At 48.4% G+C, this 19,358-nt stretch overlaps 1 protein-coding gene across 1 annotated transcript in view; it reads left to right on the top strand.

Moving 5' to 3' along the window:
* Positions 1 to 19,358, top strand: part of TYW1 (tRNA-yW synthesizing protein 1 homolog) — a 123,606-nt gene that overhangs the window by 43,169 nt on the left and 61,079 nt on the right. The window contains exons 11-12 of the mRNA XM_014953037.1: positions 7,770 to 7,879; positions 14,968 to 15,145. Coding sequence (XP_014808523.1) covers positions 7,770 to 7,879; positions 14,968 to 15,145 — 288 coding nt within the window. The remainder of the gene's footprint in view (positions 1 to 7,769; positions 7,880 to 14,967; positions 15,146 to 19,358) is intronic.

Below are 19,358 nucleotides of genomic sequence, written 5' to 3'. Positions count from 1 at the left end.
CTGCTCTTGTCACACAGCTCTGCACACTAACGTGCAGATAAGACAGCTGTGATTCCTTTTTTTTTGCCTTGATCTCTTCTTTCAGGATTTTGACATTTGTAGAGTCTGCCAACGTTTCCAACTGCATCACCACTGCAGCTCTCCCGGGATTGCTGAGGAAAAGGCCAAGGAGCCTGTTTGTTTTCCCTTCCTTGCTTTGGCAAGAAATGCTGTAGTTCAGCTGGTTTCCCTGGGAATTGGATGTCACTGTAGTTGGCTGGTCATGACTGACGCGTTTTGGCCCCAAACCAGGACTGCTGGGTGGAGCCAGCATCCAAACACCCTCAGAAAGTTGGGGGTTTTGTAAAAGATATAGCTGGACTCTGCACTGGAGGCCTTCCTTTTCCTCCTCTCTGGTAGAGAATCGAGTCTGATGGTGTCCCCTGACTGGTGTCACCTCTGGCTCATGCTTCCTGGCCTCTGCCAGAGACCTGGCTGAGAGTTTGGGGATGCAGGTTTAAAACGTGGCAGCTTATCATAAAACCGTAGAATAGTTTGGGTTGGAATGGTTTGGTTTGGCTGGACCTTAAAGACCATCCAGTGCCACCCCCTGCCCTGGGCAGGGACACCTCCCACCAGACCAGGTTGCTCCAAGCCCCCTCCAACCTGGCCTTGAACCCCTCCAGGGATGGGGCAGCCACAGCTTCTCTGGGCAACCTGGGCCAGGCTCTCACCACCCTCACAGCAAAGAATTTCTTCCTGAGATCTCATCTCAATCTCCCCTCTTTCAGTGTCAAACCCTTTCCCCTTGTCCTATGGCTCCCCTCCCTGATCCAGAGTCCCTCCCCAGCTTTCCTGGAGCCCCTTCTAGTCCCGAAGGTCTTCCTGGAGCCTTCTCTTCTCCAGGCTGAACCCCCCCAACTCTCTCAGCCTGTCATCACAGCAGAGGGGCTCCTGCCCTTGCAGCATCTCTGTGGCCTCCTCTGGCCCTGCTCCAACAGGTCCATGTCCTTCTGATGTTGGGGACTCTGGAGTTGGACACAGCACTCCAGATAGGGTCTCCCCAGAGCAGAGGGGTAGAATCTACTCCCTTTGACCTGCTGCTTCTTTGGAGGGCAGGAAAAGCAAGTTGTTTCCTCCATGTGGCAGCCATCGTGCTGTGTCCTGGGGCTCTGGCATCAGTAGCAAGGGGAGGAAAGGGGGAAAGAAACACCTTAATTCCTGCAAGAGCCCAAAGTCATAATTTTCCCTACAAAAATAGTCTATCCGTTATTGCTCTTTGCTGGTCCCACAGTGTTTGTAGCATCTCTTTAGCTTAATTGTCTAAATGGAAATGTGCAAGTGACCAAATCTTTTAATCAATTAGAGCAAGCATGGGGACTGAGGCTCTCTGACACTGTGTTGCAGCACAGTCACCAGGCAAACCTGATGTGATTATGTTTCTGGCAGAATCAATTATTGTGGGGAGATGGAACAGCTAAACAAGATTTAAATTAATAGCGTTTATTATTTTTTCATCTGAGGGGGATGCAAACCAGACAGAGTGAAATATCCTGTAAAGAAATTGGTTCATATTTCTTCTTCTGTAGCTTCATGATGTTTATACCTGTGCTTCAAGGTTTCAGCTTTAATTTTTGCAGTAGGCAACAGCTGAAGTTCCATTCAGACGATCTAAATAAGTGTGTGGCCAAAAGCCAGTGATCACAGTAACCCCCACAAAATGAGATTATTCATCTCCCGCACAAGAGGTACTTTATAAGGTCTTCAAAAAATTTAAGAAGAAACTGAAAATGCAGATTAAAACAAAAGCTTCTTCTCGTAAGGGACTTGACTCCAAAGGCTAAATTATTCAGGGAAATGGAAATATTATGGTGTCAAAGGGGTTGACGCTGCAGGTTTCTGAAACTTGGAACCTGAACCTGAAAGCTCAGAGTCTCTCTGCATCTCCAGCTTCCTGTCCCTGTTCTGCTAAGTCAATACTCTGTTCTCCCACTGTTTCAATTTGGCTATTTTTTGCTTACAGAATTAATATATTATGACCCGAAGTTCCTTGTTTTCTTCAGGTTTGATTCTTCACTGCTTTGTTGTCCCTTGGGCCTAATCTGTGCATCTGGTTTTATAGCAGTGTGCGTTTTCCTGGTCTTGGACTTGTTGAAGGCTTTTGTAGTTGTCGTTACTAGTTGAGATATTCATGGCACCGGCAGTGAATGTGAGCAGGGCATTGGCTGTGAAATGCTCACGTCTATCTTGGGAGCTGTTGCAGGCAGTGGGTGAGTTGGTGCCCAGTTTCACTGAATTTCACTGAATTTTAGAGTTGGAAGGGACCATAGAGATCATCTAGTCCAACTCCCCTGCTGAAGCAGGATTGCCTAGAGCTAGAGCATGTTACTCAGGAGCATCCAGGCGGGTCTGGAGATTTTTTCAGGATAGTTTTGAGACAGCCTTTGAGACTGTGCTGGGCCTGCTTCTGCTGGGAAGGAACCAAATATGTTGGCACAGGCCCAGGGCAGGTTTTGGGAGGTTCCAGCATTGCCTGCCTTCCTGGTAACTGTCTTTCTCTTAAGAGTGAGCAGTTCTTAGGCTTGGGATGTAGTTTTTCAGCATGGGGCATCTTCCATCCTTAAGATTTCAGAAGTGTATGAATCATAGAATCGTTTAGGTTGTAGAAGACCTTTAAAATCATCCAGTCCAACCATCAACCTAACACTGACAAACCCACCACTAACCCATGTCCCTCAGCACCATGTCTACCTGGCTTTTAAATACCTCCAGGGATGATGTCTCCACCGCTGCCTTGGGCAGCCTCTTCCAAGGCTTGACAACCCTTTCCGTGAAGAATTTTTTCCCAATATCCAATCTGAACCTCCCCTGGTGCAACTTCAGGCCATTTCTTCTTGTCCCATCACCTGTTCCTTGGGAGAAGAGACCGACCCCCCCCGGCTACACCCTCCTTTCAGGGAGTTGGAGAGAGCGAGAAGGTCTCCCCTCAGCCTCCTTTTCTCCAGGCTGAACACCCCCAGCTCCCTCAGCCTCTCCTCAGGAGACTTGTTCTCCAGACCCCTCACCAGCTCTGTTGCCCTTCTCTGGACTCGATCCAGCACCACAATGTCTTTCTTGTCATGAGGGCCCCAGAACTGGACACAGTATTTGAGGTGGGTCCTCACCAGGGCCCCGTACCAGTCCCAGTACCAGCAGTGGGCTCTTCTAAAAGTCTTCTGAGGTTCAGGCCTCTCAGTTCAGAAGAACTGGCCTGAACTCCTCACTATTGATGCTGTCAGTTGCTGCCATGTGTTGTGATACGACCAAGTAATTTCACAAGGAGAAGACTAAATTTATTTTGGTCGAGCAGCTGATTTGAAAAAGCTCAGGGAGTTAGTGAGGGCTGAGCTGCAGTTCACTGCTGGTGAAAATGGAGAAGTTATGGGTTGATTTATTTAATGTAAACTAGAATTCATCAATTCATTTTGGTCTTTTTCACTTCTTCCTGAAAAAATATTTATATTTAATTCACTTTGAAAACATGAGAAAAGTCCAACTTTTCTCTTGGAAATACTGAATATTTTGTCACTTTTAAAATAAGAGTTTTCTTTGGATGTTCAGATATCTAAACATTTCACTTCAGCCTTATTTCCCTAATTTTTTCCCCTCTAAAGTTGTTTAAATTTTTCAGCATTTAGGAATAATTCCCTGTCTTTTCAAAAGTTTTTTTTCTCTTCCTGAATTTATTCATAATAAACCATTATTTCTGTCATTCCTGCAGCTAACAAGAGATTGCTCAGAGCACCGTGAGAAATAATTGTTTGTTATTTAACAGGAAATTTCTACAGAAACATTGTGTTCCTCGTCCTCAGACAGCAGTCCAGATAGGGGTTTTTTAATTGTTCCTATCAAACTTATCTTTTTCTTTTCAAAGTGAGTGTCATCTGATTTGAGACAGTAAATCTGAGAGACTTGAAATCTTCGCTTTATCCCCCCCCAGGCATTTTGCAGCCAAATAAAAGTCTGACTGTGTGATACCATCATCATGGTGAACTTTTTAATTGCATGTTGTCCTCCCTGAGTTGGCATCTGCAGCCGGGTTGGTTCCACCTCAGATGTGGCCTCCTGAGCCATCATCCAACTCTGGGGACATGCTGAAGAGGAGCAGACCAGGACACAATCCTGGGGGTGCCTTTTGGAGTAGATTTAGTCTCACACTGAACCAGTGGATTCAAGTTTTGCACCCTGATTTGTGCTTTCTTACAGAACAGTGCTACTACAGAGAGTTTCTTGGGCAGATTATGACAGTATTGGGTAAGATGGTGTCAAAAGCTCAGTTTCTTCTTTCCCTTTGCCTAAAAGGACCAGTGGGGGCCTTGGCACGAAATGTTCTCAGCACGTTCATGGTGGCTGTTCTGTGTTCTGGGGCTCGCACACTTATTAGATCCTGTATGTCCTGAGGAACTGGAAGTTGGGAGGGGCTGGTGTAGAAATATTTGGCTTGTGCTAAAGTGGGCCTTGCATTTGCATTTTTCCAGTGTGTTTTAAATCACTCTTAAGTGCTACTCACAAACTTTCAGCTTACTGTCAGCGACTCTGATACTGTCAGCCAATTCATCCAACGTTAACCATCCGAGTGAAAACGTTTCATTTTGATTAAGTACCTCTAACCTCTGATTTTCCTGGTCCAGTCTGGGCTCTTCCCGTCGCTCTCAGGAGAAAGTAGAAGAAAAGGTGAAAACAGGTTTCTTATCATCACACAGAAACATTAGACATTGTTTGCTTGTGCCTTGGACAAATGTTTTCCTTGGTCTTCCTCTTCCTCCTCACATTGTTGTAGGGCGAGTCTTCACCCTTTTGGATGTCCTCTGTGAGTTGTATCTCATTTTCTGCCTTCACCTTTCTGATTATGACCCTGTGTTCTTGTGCTCTTCCGTTTATTTTCAGCTGGAGGATCACAGGGCTGCAGAAGAACCTGTGATCCTGCCAGGTTTGTTTCCTGTTACTCTTCATATCTTTGCTTTTTTTTGTCTTAATAGGGTCTAAAAAACCTGCCGCTTCCCCTGAACTCCTTTGCCCTTAAACTCTTCTCCTGTGGGTTCTCAGGGTTCATTGAAGTCTCCTTTCTTGAACTTTCTTGGATTTGTTCTGCTCTTTCCTTCCTGGGACCCCTGAGTCTGTCCTTTGGGGCTCGCTGCCCCCAGCGTTTCCTCGCCTTCATGTCCCCCCCAGGTATTGACATCATGGAGTAAATGACACTTTATCCCTGTGCTGCATTTTCCTTCAACGTTTCTTGAGAGACTTCACATACTAAGCACTGGAAAGACTTCACATGCTAAGCATTGCTTGCAGAAGAGAGCAACCATTTTTAAAAGAGTATCAAGCAAAATCTGGTTTATTAAAATAGTACACAAGTGATCAGGGAGGGGGATGCGCTCCCCCACTGAAGAATACGCTGTCACAGAGGTCTGACCGATGGCCAGGGACACTTTGGTGATGCTGGCAGATCCTGCTGGTAGATCACAGGTCTGATGAGAATGCAATTAAAGCTGGATGGGAGGCAGCCTCCTTAGCCTGGGGGGAGCGGGAGTGAGCTGGGAGCTCCCCATCACCTTCTGCACGATCTTGGGGTGCTGTTGCAGGAACATCTTGTCTCTGAAGTATCAAATCAAACCTCTTTCACACCTGAGATCTTGAATAAAATAAGTGTTTTCTGGTGTGTGGGGGTTTGAGTGAGAATTTTTTCTTTTTGCTGGTGTTATTTTTGGAAGGGAAGGAACGCTGTGTGCAATGAGCTGCTCCAGACTGGAGTCACTGGTGAGGCAGGTGATGCAAGGGATCACCGAGCCCGCGGGGCAATGGGGAGGTGACAGTGACATTCTGTCCATGCCAGGGACTGTGAAACAATCTCATCAGCCACAAGATGTTGCTTTTTCTCCCCTATTAGAAGAAAAACTGCTTTTTGCCAAATAAGCTGCTTTGTAGGCACGACCTGGTATGTTTATTAAACAGTTAGAATGTGTAAAAATTCAAGGACTGTTAGACACTGGTAATTAATAGCTGTCCAGAGCCGATTGATTTTCTGCCAACTTGCCCTATTAAATATACAAGGTACAAGTTATGTAGTTAAACATGTAAGAGTTTTATAAATGCCTTTTATAGTTGGCGTTCAGAAAACTTTCCATGTTGGCGGACAGAAACAAGAAAAAATAAAAAGAAGGAAATTCAAAAAGCAAAGCTGTTTTAGTTTAAAGGATCTTTGAGATGGCAAAGCAGTTTGAGAGCAGCGTTTGAATCTCTGCTCTTGAAGTGGATGAAGAAATGTTTGGGCCAAAGGGCTGTTTTTATTGATACTGGGTCTAGAATTTGTGTGTTTTAGCACTGGCAAAGTGTGGAGCTGCGGGTGTTTCTCACTTGGAGCAGTCAGCGGGAGTCTTTTGATTGTCTTCAGTGAGCGCTGGACTGGCTACTGCCTTCTCAGAAAGAGCTTCCCTTGGTCTCTTCTCCTCAAGTTAAATGCTGGGTGTTGTGTCCTGATGCCCCCATAGCTGGAAGGCTGAATACAGCAGGAAACCTCCGTCCTCTCTGGGGCTGACTTCCCGGGATGATGGAGCGTGGAGAGGAAACTGAGAACAACTGGTCAGAAAACAGAATTTCAGGAGTTTGCTTGATCTTGTTTTCAGGATCATTGCTTGATCTTGTTTTCTTGTCCAGAGCTCTATTAATCCCCTATTGTTTTGAAAGACACTATGAAACATGCTGCTCTTGTATTAATAAGTTATTCTAGAGCTGCAGTAGAGTTGATCAGGGAAAAGCAGAGGAACTTTTGTAGTGTATTTTGGATAAGAAGCAGGAGAAGATGGAAAGAAGGAGGAGGTGAAAGCACAGAAATACATTGACTTTCTTAGGATGATCAGTAAAGGCTGAATTATCCCTGTTTGATACCAGTCTAAGTACAATGAGGTTAGTGGGAAATATCTCCCACCAGGGAGAGGTTTGTGCCCTCCTATAGGATCTCTCTGGGTTGTGTTTGCCCAGATGGGACCATGATGGGACCACACCAGCTGCTTCTAATATTTCATTTACTGGTCAGGATGCATTTTTTTCCAGATGCCAATGGCTTTGTAAACCTCTTTTCATGCTAATGGAATAGGGAGTAGGGTGAAACTCCATGTATCTTCCCAGGCAAATCCACCCAAGCCACCTGGTAGGCTTTTTCTGGTTTGAAGAAAACAAAATATGGGTAGAGTGGTCCTTTCTGGGTGGACAAGGTTGCCTTCCCAGCCCTATGTGACACAAATTGTCTCTCAGATGGAAGATCAGTGGGGTTTTTTTATCGTGCAATCTGCTTGGCTCAGAGAAATTAGCATTTTAATTTTAGGTTTTGCCTTTGGGTTTCAGTATTGTGGTGGCAGATCTCTGAAGTCATGAGAAGCCCCAGTTGAGTAAATCTGGGGGAGTGACCGACCAGAAGAAGAGGTAGAACCAGTTTTCCTTTCTTTACAGAGGTTATTGTGGCTGCAGACCATCACTTTAGCTTAGATACTTTTCACTTGTGGTTCAAAATAGTTAAGTTTAATATAAACTGCAAGGTCTATTCCTCCTTCTGGGGAGACCAGAGCCTGGAAGGAGAAGGGTATGAGAACGGTGGTCAAGGATGAGACCTGAAAGGGGTGTCAGAAGCAAGATATTGCTGAGAATTTCTTGTTGCTTTTAACATTATTAAACAATGCCAAAGTTTTCAGGGCGACAGGTGGCTTTTTACATGTGTGTTACAAACAGCAGCAGATAACTGTCTATTTTCCCTTCAGACATCATACAAACCCTGTGGGCACAGAGTGGCGATGGAAGATGGACCAGCCCGAAATGATCTTGCAGAAGGCTATTGAGAATCATCAGAATATGATCAAGCAGTTCAAAGGTAACTTCTCCTACCTCTTCCCTGTTAACGATACTTTTGGGAGGTAACCAGCAGTAGCGTCTTCAAAGTTCTGGTCATCTGGGAAATACTGGGAAGGAGGCATGCGATTTATAATATGGGAAAGATGGGTGAGAAAAAACTCTTGTGGGGCATTTACTGTTTTCTGAGATGTTCTGCCTTGTTGTTGACATATAACACGAGTCAGCCTTTGAGTATTTACTGCTGCCTCGAGGGAGCAGAGTGGAGCTGCCTCTTGTGCATCTTGATGGTTGCCGTAGCCTTTACCTCCCTACACATGGAGGTTTCCGTGGTGGCTAAAGCTGGTCTGGATGGTGAGAAATCTTGATTCTTGTGTAAAAGTGAGGGTAGGTCAATGGTAAAAGGAATCGACCTCTAACCTGATAGGAAATACACTGCAATTCCCTGGGAGCTTTTGTGTTGGCTCTGAAACTTCTAGATTGTATTTATCTTGTTAATGAGTGAGCGGTAGCATTTAGGGTGTTAACATTTTCAGGAATTATTCAGTCCATCTGTTTGTGACTGAAGCTGCAGTTACACAGCACCTCTGAAAACTACTGGATTTTACTTCCCATAGGAAACAACCGTGTTATTTATTCGTTATGTATTTATATAGATGGTTGGGGTTTTTATTTTTTTTCCCAGATGTGATAAACTTGGTTGCCCGCCAGGGTCAGCTGTGTGTGCCGGGAGGACTGTCCAGCTTGGCAGGATGGGTCTAGGACTCAGCTATTCCTTTCTGACAGTGGAGGCTGTGGAGCAGCAGGAGTGGAATGAAGCAACCATAAAATATGCAAGATGAGCCTCAGTCTTGGCTGTTGTTTTGGGAACCCGTTTGTTTATGTTGGCCGTGCACAGAGAGAACCCAATGGATTAAAAATGTGACAGGCAAAACCCCCTTCTGTCAGCAGAGCGGGGTTGCTCTGTCTCATTCACTGGAGTTATAGAATATGTGGAAAAATAACTCAAGTTTTAGGGCCTCGTGGCCTTTGTTTTCATCAAGTGGCTGGTTTGAATCATCTTGTGCTCTTGAACCAGCAGCTCCAGGGAAGCCGGTTCCATCGGAGCTGCTGTGCTGAACTGGGAGGTGAGCGGCCAGAAGAACAGATCATCCTGAGTGCCATTATGTGGCACGTGAAGGACAACCAGGGGATCAGGCCCAGCCAGCATGAGTTCATGAAAGGCAGGTCCTGCTTGACAAACCTAATTTCCTTCTATGACACGGTGGCCCAGTTGGTGGATGAGAGAAAGGCTGTGGATGTTGTTTACCTGGACTTCAGTAAGGCCTTTGATACGGTTTCCCACACCATCCTCCTGGAAAACTGGCTGCTCATGGTTTGGACAGAAGGACTCTTCAATGGGTAAAAAACTGGCTGGAGGCTGGACCCAGAGCATGGTGGTGAATGGAATTAAATCCAGTTGGCAGCCGGTCATGAGTGGTGTCCCCCAGGCCTCGGTACTGGGCCCGGTTCTCTTTAATAGCTTTATCAACAATCTTCACAAAGCGTTCGAGTGCACCCTCAGTCAGTTTGCAGAGGACACCAAGTTGGGTGGGAGCATTGATCTACTGGAGGGTAGGAAGGCTCTACAGAGGGATCTGGACAGGCTGGATCCATGGGACGATGCCTATTGTATTAGGTTCACTAAGGCCAAGTGCTGGCTCCTGCCCTTGGGTCACACCAACCCCATGGACGCTCCAGGCTTGGGGAAGAGTGGCTGGAGCTGCCCAGCAGAAAAGGACTTCGGGGTGTTGGTTGACAGCAGCTGAATATGAGCCAGCAGTGTGGCCAGGGGGCCAAGAAGGCCAATAGCATCCTGGTCTGTGTCAGGAATGGTGTGGCCAGGTGGAGTAGGGCAGTGACTGTCCCCCTCGGCACTGTACTTGGCACTGGTGAGGCCCCACCTCGAGTGCTGTGTTTGGGCCCCTCACAACAGGAAAGACATTGAGGTGCTGGAACATGTCCAGAGAAGGGCAACAAAACTGATGAGGGGTCTGGAGAACAAGTCTTGTGAGGAGCGGCTGAGGGAGCTGGGGGTGTTCAGCCTGGAGAAAAGGAGGCTGAGGGGAGACCTTACTGCTCTCTCCAACTCTCTGAAAGGAGGGTGTAGCCGGGGGGGGGTCAGTCTCTTCTCCCAAGGATGAGGTGATGGGATAAGAGGAAATGGCCTGAAGTTGCACCAGGGGAGGTTCAGATTGGATATTGGGAAAAAATTCTTCACGGAAAGGGTTATCAAACTTTGCAAGAGGCTTCCCAGGGCAGTGGTGGAGTCACCATCCCTGGAGGTATTTAAAAGCCGGGCAGACGTGGTGCTGAGGGACGTGGGTTAGTGGTGGGTTTGGCAGTGTTGGATTGGACTGAGTGATCTGAAAGGTCCTCGACAATTCTATGATTCTAACCAGACCCGGTTATCAATAACAATAATGACCCCCCTCCTTTTTATGAGGTAGGACTTGACTCAAAATAGTAATTTATATTTTCTTAGGCAGAAGCCGCGTGTTTAAAGCAGTGTCTGGGTCTGCCCACAGCTGCTGGGGGAGTCAAGGGCATGCTGCCCCCGAGCTGTGTGGTGCTGGTGTGGGGTGATGGAGGCGTTGCCCTTGTAAGGTAGAAATGTGTGTTGGTTGCACTAAAGAAAGGTGAAAAGCAAAAAGTTACTTTGCAGATGCTCAAAAGCCATCTGAAAGCTGAGCACAGGAATCTGTGTAAACCCAACTTCAGACTAAGGAACCACCCCCTCCTTCCCTTACTGCCCTTTTGTTTGGCCTTCCCAAACAGGGCTGGGGAGAGAGAGAGTTGATAGATGGACTTGGCAGCACCTCAAAATATTTCCGAAGCGTCTAAAGGCCTGTAACAACATCCCAGTTCTTACTTTTTGGAGTTTACTAAACAAATTTATAAATATTCCTTGAAACTCAGGTGTGCATCCTCAGCACAGTTACGCTTGTCCTGGAACTGTGAAAGTAGAAAGAGCAAAAATGGCTGGAGAGCAGCCCTGAGGAGAAGGACTTGGGAGTGCTCATGGATGAGAAGCTCAACGTGAGCCAGCAGTGCGTGCTGGCGGCTGACAAAGCCACCCGCATCCCGGGCTGCATCAAGAGAAGCGTGGCCAGCAGTTCGTGGGAGGTGGTTCTGCTCCTCTACTCTGCACTCCTGAGACCCCACCTGGAGCACTGTGTCCAGCTTTGCTCCAAACACAGGAAGGACATGGACCAGCTGGAACAGGTCCAGCAGAGGACCTCGAAGATGATCAGAGGGCTGGAGCACCTTCCCTATGAGGACAGGCTTACAGAGCTGGGGGTGTTCAGCCTGGAGAAGAGAAGGCTCCAGGGAGACCTTAGAGCAGCCTTCCAATATCTGAAGGGGCTACAGGAGAGATGGGGAGGGACTCTTTGTCAGGAAGTGCAGTGACAAGACAAGGGGTAATGGTTTTAAATTGGAAGAGGGGAGATTTAGATTAGATATTAGGAAGAAATTCTTTGCTGTGAGGGTGGTGAGAGCCTGGCCCAGGGTTGCCCCGAGAAGCTGTGGCTGCCCCATCCCTGGAGGGGTTCAAGGCCAGGTTGGAGGGGGCTTGAAGCAACCTGGTGCGGTGGGAGGTGTCCCTGCCCAGGGCAGGGGGTGGAACTGGATGGTCTTTAAGGTCCCTTCCAACCCAAACCAGTCTATATTTCTATGATTCTAAAAAAAAATATTAGGCGTCTTTGGCCCAGAACTGTGCTGCAAAGCGGAAAAATAGAAGATGTGTTACTCTTTCAGAGTTATAGATGGCAACACGCTTCCTGTCTCGGGAGCCGGAAAGTGAAAGGTTTATTAAGGAGAAGAAAAATCAGTAAAAAAAAAAAAATGCCAGTAGCTCAGTGTTAGATTTTGTGAATCTTACATTGTCGCTTCCCTGAGGTGTGTGTGGAAACACCATCAGAGCAGGATCGGTGACAGCGGAGGAGCCGCAGCTCTGGGGGGCGGCTGCTGGTGGGGAGGGCTGGGACGCGCGGTGTCCCCTGCCTGAGGTGACAGCGCCGGGACCGGGCCGGGCTGGAGCTGCCTGGGGCAGAAAACGTGACTCTGCTTCCAGCAAACTTCGCAGTGCTCCACAGGTAGTAGGTTGGATTTTATTATCATTGATTTTAAAAGGAAATAAAAAATCCCACCCACCCCAAGGCCTGAGCAGGGGATGGGGAAGGTGTCTTGGCTGGAGAGTCCTCAGGGCTCTGGGGCTCTGGTGTTGCTGCTCAGGGAAGCATCTATTCAAAATGCTCTTTGAATAAATTAGTTTGTTGTTTTTTTTCCAAGTACCACAGGGTACACACATACAGCCATCTCCAAAGGAAATCACAGAATTGTTGGAGTTGGAAGAGATCCTCCAGTCCAACCCCCCTGCCAAAGCAGGGCTGCCCAGAGCACATCACTCAGGAGCATCCAGGTGGATCTTGAAGATCTCCAGAGAAGGGGACTCCACACCCTCCCTGGGCAGCCTCTGCCAGGGCTCTGCCACCCTCACCCCAAACAAGATCTTCCTCAGATTGGAGTGGAACTTCCCATGGTCCACCTTGTGCCCGTTGCCCCTCGTCCTGTCACCGGGAATCTCTGAAAAGAGTCCGGCTCCATCCTCCTTCAACCCACCCTTTAGAGACTTGTCAGCATTAATAAGGTCTCCTCTCAGCCGTCTCTTCTCCAGGCTGAAAAATCCCAGCTCTCTCAGCCTTTCCTCATCAGGGGGATGCTCCAATCCCTCCATCATCTTTGTGGATGGAGAGCTAATCTGATGCTTTATTAATTCCATGCATCGTAGTGGAAATGAGATCTTCCTTGAAGGAACAGAAGGGTTCTTGGGTACTCTGTATCCTCGAGGACAGCCCGCTACTGTAAGAGGCCCTGTGGGTGCTTTCAGAGATGATGCTGTGTCATCTTCTCTTTTATTATTGCCATAGTTTGTACTGATTTTGAAGACCATAGATGTTAGTTAATGTCACATAATTCTTTTTTAGAGTAACTGATAGGGAGACACGGTGCTGTCAGGGAGCTGGGGGGGGGGAAGGTGGGGAGCAGTTTATTTGATGGATACATTTTCTGGGTAGTGACTAGTAAATCTCTGTGCCCTTGTGAAGGGCACTCACAGAATGGGAACATAATTCAAAACTCAAAGATGGGAGTCTCTGATGATACAACTTAGGGAAAAATGAGCAAACAAAACTCATGACCTGAACTAGGAAATCCTGATGCTACCTGTGTGTCGCGCTCTAAGAGTGGGTAAAACAGGTTCCTTGTCTCCTCCGTCTCCAGGCTCTTGTGGTGACTGGTGTTATAGGTGCTTGCAGAGGGCTACCTGAAGCCAACAACCAGCCTCTCCAGAGGAATGTGCCAGATGCTGCTTTTCTTTCCCAAATTGAAGCACACCTGTGGGAGAGCATCTGGAATCGGCTTCCCAAAGGAGACGTGTGGATTGAAGGGGGCTTGGCTGTGGGCTCTGCTGGGACCTGAGCTCGGCAGGAGCTCCAAGCTCTTCATCACCGCATCTTGCAGGGGCTCCTTGGGTTCCTGCAGGTCCCAGCTCCTGCTCCTGTGTTGGACCTGCCCCAGCTCTGACTTTGCTGGAGTTGACAGAGTGAGGACAGGCGGAGGCTGAGGCAGGAGCAGAGGTTGAGGCTATCGCCATTCGGCAACCAAACGTGCAGGAGTGTGTGCTCCCTGCAATACCCACTAATCCTGGTTAGTTTATCCCTGGCTGCCTGGTGATTTATATGGTCAAACGATTGCATACAAAACCTCTGCACTCCTCGGGAGCGTATTTACTACGTGCCAGATCTGATGTAAACTGTTTTGAGAAAGTTACTCTCAAATTGGATGTGCTGTTGGAGTTTTTTTTTCTGTCTGCTTATAAAGCTGGCGCTAATTATCGTAGTCCAATTGCAAGATGCTGAGGGAAATTGATTAATTCAAAAAATGACTTACGGTAGCTTTAGGAGTACAAAGGCTAGCCCTTTAATCTCAGTGTGTGGTTTAGATGCAGCCTTCTTTCCAAATCAAGTTCTCATTTAGCTCTGTCAGGTCTCTGTGCAGTAGCCATTAGCCCCATCACTTGCTCAGGCCCAAGCCCAGCTGCTTTCACGTGCACAAAGCTTTGCTCTCATCACAAACCAGCTTTTCTACGTGTGGCTGAAGCAACATCCACAAACATCTCTTTTTATCTTGGCTTTGCAGCAGAACATGTAATTGTCTCTACTGCTGGAGCTCCAGCGTCTCAGCAGTCAGAGGTGAGCTGAGGACTGGGTTTCAAACCCAAGTCTTTCTTTTTTTAAAGCCGACCAGTCCCAATCTAAAACCTCGGATTTTATTCAAGGAACATCAAGGCACGTCAAGGAAATGCGAAGTGACATATTTGGAACAAAAGCTTGTTTGTAGTCAGAGGATCTCACATGGGTCCTGAGCGCTCGGTCGGATGCGGATGGGCTGGAGGAGGATCCACCTCTGCCCTGCCCTCCCGTGGGTGTCACTGATGTCACTTGGGCTGGACCTGCAGAAGGTGTTTTCACCTGGACGCTACAGCCGAGCTCCATGTGTTTTCCTCTTTGTGCTGAAAGGTCTCTCCCTGTTCAGGACGGTGTCGTGTGTTGGGTTTTCTTCTTGAGCACATCCTTTGTAGAGTTGTGTCTCTTGTGGTGGCCACATGGATTCAGAGCTGGTGGTTGATGCTCTGCTGGGGTGAGTGTTCCCAGCCCCTCTGGAGAGCTGATCTCCATGGGGCTGAGGGGCCACGGGAGGTCGGCAGCGCAGACAGACATAACTAGGTCTTCTTTAAGATGCCTACTGGAAGTGGCATTAAACTGGCTTTTGTGTTTCTGTCTCAGTGCTCAGACAGAGTCAGTGAGCTCTTGGTGATGGAGAGCTTGGCTCAAACATTGCTGGACCATCCCTTAGTGGGTGCTGGCTGTGGCTTGGTGTCCCCTCAGGTTCAGGAGGGCTCCAGCTGGTCTTGCTCAGTCTTCCTCGTGCCAGGGCGTATTCTAGGCACAGACACATGATTTGGGTCGGGGTTTAGTTGATTTAAGCCCATTTTCCCTCTCTTTGCAGGCGTGTCAGGGGTGAGAGCAGATCGGCTGGAGGAAGCCATGGCAGCGAAGCACTGTGCCCTCTCGCTGGTGGGAGAGCCCATCATGTACCCACAGATCAACCGGTTTGTGAAGCTCCTGCACCAGCACAGCATCTCCAGTTTCCTGGTTACAAACGCCCAGTTCCCGGATGAGATCAGGTAAGAGCTGGACAAAATACCTCCCTGCTAAAAGATGTGAGTGCTGACCTGTGTTTTAATTCCATTTTATCGCTCATCAGAGCCAGCCCTGCGTGCGCACTGACAAGGAAAAAGCCCACTTGGCATCTCTTTGATTTTAACCTTAATCTCCCCGTGCTCTTTCTCATCTCTTTCTCTCCCCCAGTTTGATTTTCTTTTCTGTGTCTCTTAAACAAAGTGTGATTACTTCAGAAAGTAAAGAGAATGTAATATAGTACCTGCCGGAGGCGCGCGGGGAGGGCAGCGGGGAGTGAGCTGTGTGTGGTGCCTGGGGACAGGGATAACTGGTGTGAACATCCCCCACGGCCAGGGCAGGAGTGGGACTCAGAAATGGCCTCTTTGGTTTGTGTGCTCCTCCTGCCGTCTCATCTTTGCTCTAAATCTGTAAGACCTGCCATAATGGCTCAAACCAAAGACCTGCACAGCCCAGCATCTCTAGCAGGACCCCGAGCACAGGATGACAATCCTATCACAGAATCACAGAATGACATGGGGTTGGAAGGGACCTCTGGAGATCATCTAGTCCAACCCCCTGCCAGAGCAGGTCCACCCAGAGCAGGTTGCAGATTTTTCACAAGGGCATGTATTGATAGGATGAGGGGTAATGGCTTCAGACTTGAAGAGGAGAGATTTAGGTGAGATCTCAGGAGGAAATTCTTTGGTGTGAGGGTGGTGAGAGCCTGGCCCAGGTTGCCCCGAGAAGCTGTGGCTGCCCCATCCCTGGAGGGGTTCAAGGGCAGGTTGGAGGGGGCTTGGAGCAACCTGGTCTGGTGGGAGGTGTCCCTGCCCAGGGCAGGGGGTGGCACTGGGCGGGGGCTTTAAGGTTCCTCGCAACCCAAATCATTCTGATTCTATAAGAAAAGGTGAAAAGTACATACTCATCTGCAGAAGTGGGATCAGTGGTGTTTGACCTTCCGCTCAAAGGGACTGAGGTTGAACATTCAAAACATTTTAATGAACTCTGAAAGAGTCTTTAGAAATACAAAAATTCTCCCTTTCTAATGTTCCTGAGTCTCTGGGCTGCTTTAAACAACATCTGAAGGGATGCTCAGGCCCAAGCCCAGCTGCTTTCACGTGCACAAAGCTTTGCTCTCATCACAAACCAGCTTTTCTACGTGTGGCTGAAGCAACATCCACAAACATCTCTTTTTATCTTGGCTTTGCAGCAGAACATGTAATTGTCTCTACTGCTGGAGCTCCAGCGTCTCAGCAGTCAGAGGTGAGCTGAGGACTGGGTTTCAAACCCAAGTCCTTCTTTTTTTAAAGCCGACCAGTCCCAATCTAAAACCTCGGATTTTATTCAAGGAACATCAAGGCACGTCAAGGAAATGCGAAGTGACATATTTGGAACAAAAGCTTGTTTGTAGTCAGAGGATCTCACATGGGTCCTGAGCGCTCGGTCGGATGCGGATGGGCTGGAGGAGGATCCACCTCTGCCCTGCCCTCCCGTGGGTGTCACTGATGTCACTTGGGCTGGACCTGCAGAAGGTGTTTTCACCTGGACGCTACAGCCGAGCTCCATGTGTTTTCCTCTTTGTGCTGAAAGGTCTCTCCCTGTTCAGGACGGTGTCGTGTGTTGGGTTTTCTTCTTGAGCACATCCTTTGTAGAGTTGTGTCTCTTGTGGTGGCCACATGGATTCAGAGCTGGTGGTTGATGCTCTGCTGGGGTGAGTGTTCCCAGCCCCTCTGGAGAGCTGATCTCCATGGGGCTGAGGGGCCACGGGAGGTCGGCAGCGCAGACAGACATAACTAGGTCTTCTTTAAGATGCCTACTGGAAGTGGCATTAAACTGGCTTTTGTGTTTCTGTCTCAGTGCTCAGACAGAGTCAGTGAGCTCTTGGTGATGGAGAGCTTGGCTCAAACATTGCTGGACCATCCCTTAGTGGGTGCTGGCTGTGGCTTGGTGTCCCCTCAGGTTCAGGAGGGCTCCAGCTGGTCTTGCTCAGTCTTCCTCATGCCAGGGCGTATTCTAGGCACAGACACATGATTTGGGTCGGGGTTTAGTTGATTTAAGCCCATTTTCCCTCTCTTTGCAGGCGTGTCAGGGGTGAGAGCAGATCGGCTGGAGGAAGCCATGGCAGCGAAGCACTGTGCCCTCTCGCTGGTGGGAGAGCCCATCATGTACCCACAGATCAACCGGTTTGTGAAGCTCCTGCACCAGCACAGCATCTCCAGTTTCCTGGTTACAAACGCCCAGTTCCCGGATGAGATCAGGTAAGAGCTGGACAAAATACCTCCCTGCTAAAAGATGTGAGTGCTGACCTGTGTTTTAATTCCATTTTATCGCTCATCAGAGCCAGCCCTGCGTGCGCACTGACAAGGAAAAAGCCCACTTGGCATCTCTTTGATTTTAACCTTAATCTCCCCGTGCTCTTTCTCATCTCTTTCTCTCCCCCAGTTTGATTTTCTTTTCTGTGTCTCTTAAACAAAGTGTGATTACTTCAGAAAGTAAAGAGAATGTAATATAGTACCTGCCGGAGGCGCGCGGGGAGGGCAGCGGGGAGTGAGCTGTGTGTGGTGCCTGGGGACAGGGATAACTGGTGTGAACATCCCCCACGGCCAGGGCAGGAGTGGGACTCAGAAATGGCCTCTTTGGTTTGTGTGCTCCTCCTGCCGTCTCATCTTTGCTCTAAATCTGTAAGACCTGCCATAATGGCTCAAACCAAAGACCTGCACAGCCCAGCATCTCTAGCAGGACCCCGAGCACAGGATGACAATCCTATCACAGAATCACAGAATGACATGGGGTTGGAAGGGACCTCTGGAGATCATCTAGTCCAACCCCCTGCCAGAGCAGGTCCACCCAGAGCAGGTTGCAGATTTTTCACAAGGGCATGTATTGATAGGATGAGGGGTAATGGCTTCAGACTTGAAGAGGAGAGATTTAGGTGAGATCTCAGGAGGAAATTCTTTGGTGTGAGGGTGGTGAGAGCCTGGCCCAGGTTGCCCCGAGAAGCTGTGGCTGCCCCATCCCTGGAGGGGTTCAAGGGCAGGTTGGAGGGGGCTTGGAGCAACCTGGTCTGGTGGGAGGTGTCCCTGCCCAGGGCAGGGGGTGGCACTGGGCGGGGGCTTTAAGGTTCCTCGCAACCCAAATCATTCTGATTCTATAAGAAAAGGTGAAAAGTACATACTCATCTGCAGAAGTGGGATCAGTGGTGTTTGACCTTCCGCTCAAAGGGACTGAGGTTGAACATTCAAAACATTTTAATGAACTCTGAAAGAGTCTTTAGAAATACAAAAATTCTCCCTTTCTAATGTTCCTGAGTCTCTGGGCTGCTTTAAACAACATCTGAAGGGACGTAGGAAGGAAAGGCAGCTGCAGGGTGGTTGGGAACCTGCAGGGTGGTCGGAATATCATCAGCTAATAATTAAACAACATCTGAAGGGACGTAGGAAGGAAAGGCAGCTGCAGGGTGGCTGGGAACCTGCAGGGTGGTCGGAATATCGTCAGCTGATAACACCACCAAAGCCCAGCCCGGCGTTGGGTGAGCGTGGCCGCGGGGCTGTGCACGGGGTGGCATCGGGGTGTCCCCTGTCCCTCGGGTTGGTGCCTCTCCGTGTGAGTGCTTTCTGTGAGAGCTTCCTTTGCGCTTCCTTCTCCTGGTCTGAGTATGGCAGCGAGGGGGGAGGGCATGCAGTTTTTGAGTGAGTAATTATACACTACAAAGGCATTCCAAATGATTGAATAATTGTGTAATCAAGTTACTTTAAGTCATGTATTATGTGCCTGATAGACAGAAATTGCTCTTTCCTAAAAATAGTGTTTTAAAAAGAGAGCACAGACTATATTTTGAAGCTTGCATTTCTTAGGATCTGCTGAATGTTTTTTTGAAAAGAAACAAAAAGGCAAGTGATAAAATGCTGGTCTGGCTGTCTTAAAAACTGCATCTGATCTTTGGCTCATCAAAGCAAACTATTTGCTTAATATGGGAGCTGAAGTGTGCTCCGAGCTCACGCTTCCGCTCTCAGCAGAGGGGAGATGGAGTTTAAAAGTTAGCCCTAAAATAGGCAGCAGCACACAAATGGGGAGCGTGGCCTGGGTTTAGGGCCCTGCAGCCCCCCTGGTAGGGTCTCCTCTCCCTCTCTCCCTCTCTCCCTCTCTCCCTCTCTCCCTCTCTTCCTTCCTTCCTTCCTTCCTTCCTTCCTTCCTTCCTTCCTTCCTTCCTTCCTTCCT

Source organism: Calidris pugnax, unplaced genomic scaffold, assembly GCF_001431845.1.
Source record: "Calidris pugnax isolate Ruff unplaced genomic scaffold, ASM143184v1 scaffold133, whole genome shotgun sequence".
NCBI classification, from domain to species: domain Eukaryota; kingdom Metazoa; phylum Chordata; class Aves; order Charadriiformes; family Scolopacidae; genus Calidris; species Calidris pugnax.
Note: the sequence above shows the minus strand (reverse complement) of the source record. Positions and strands in the feature narration are given on the sequence as shown.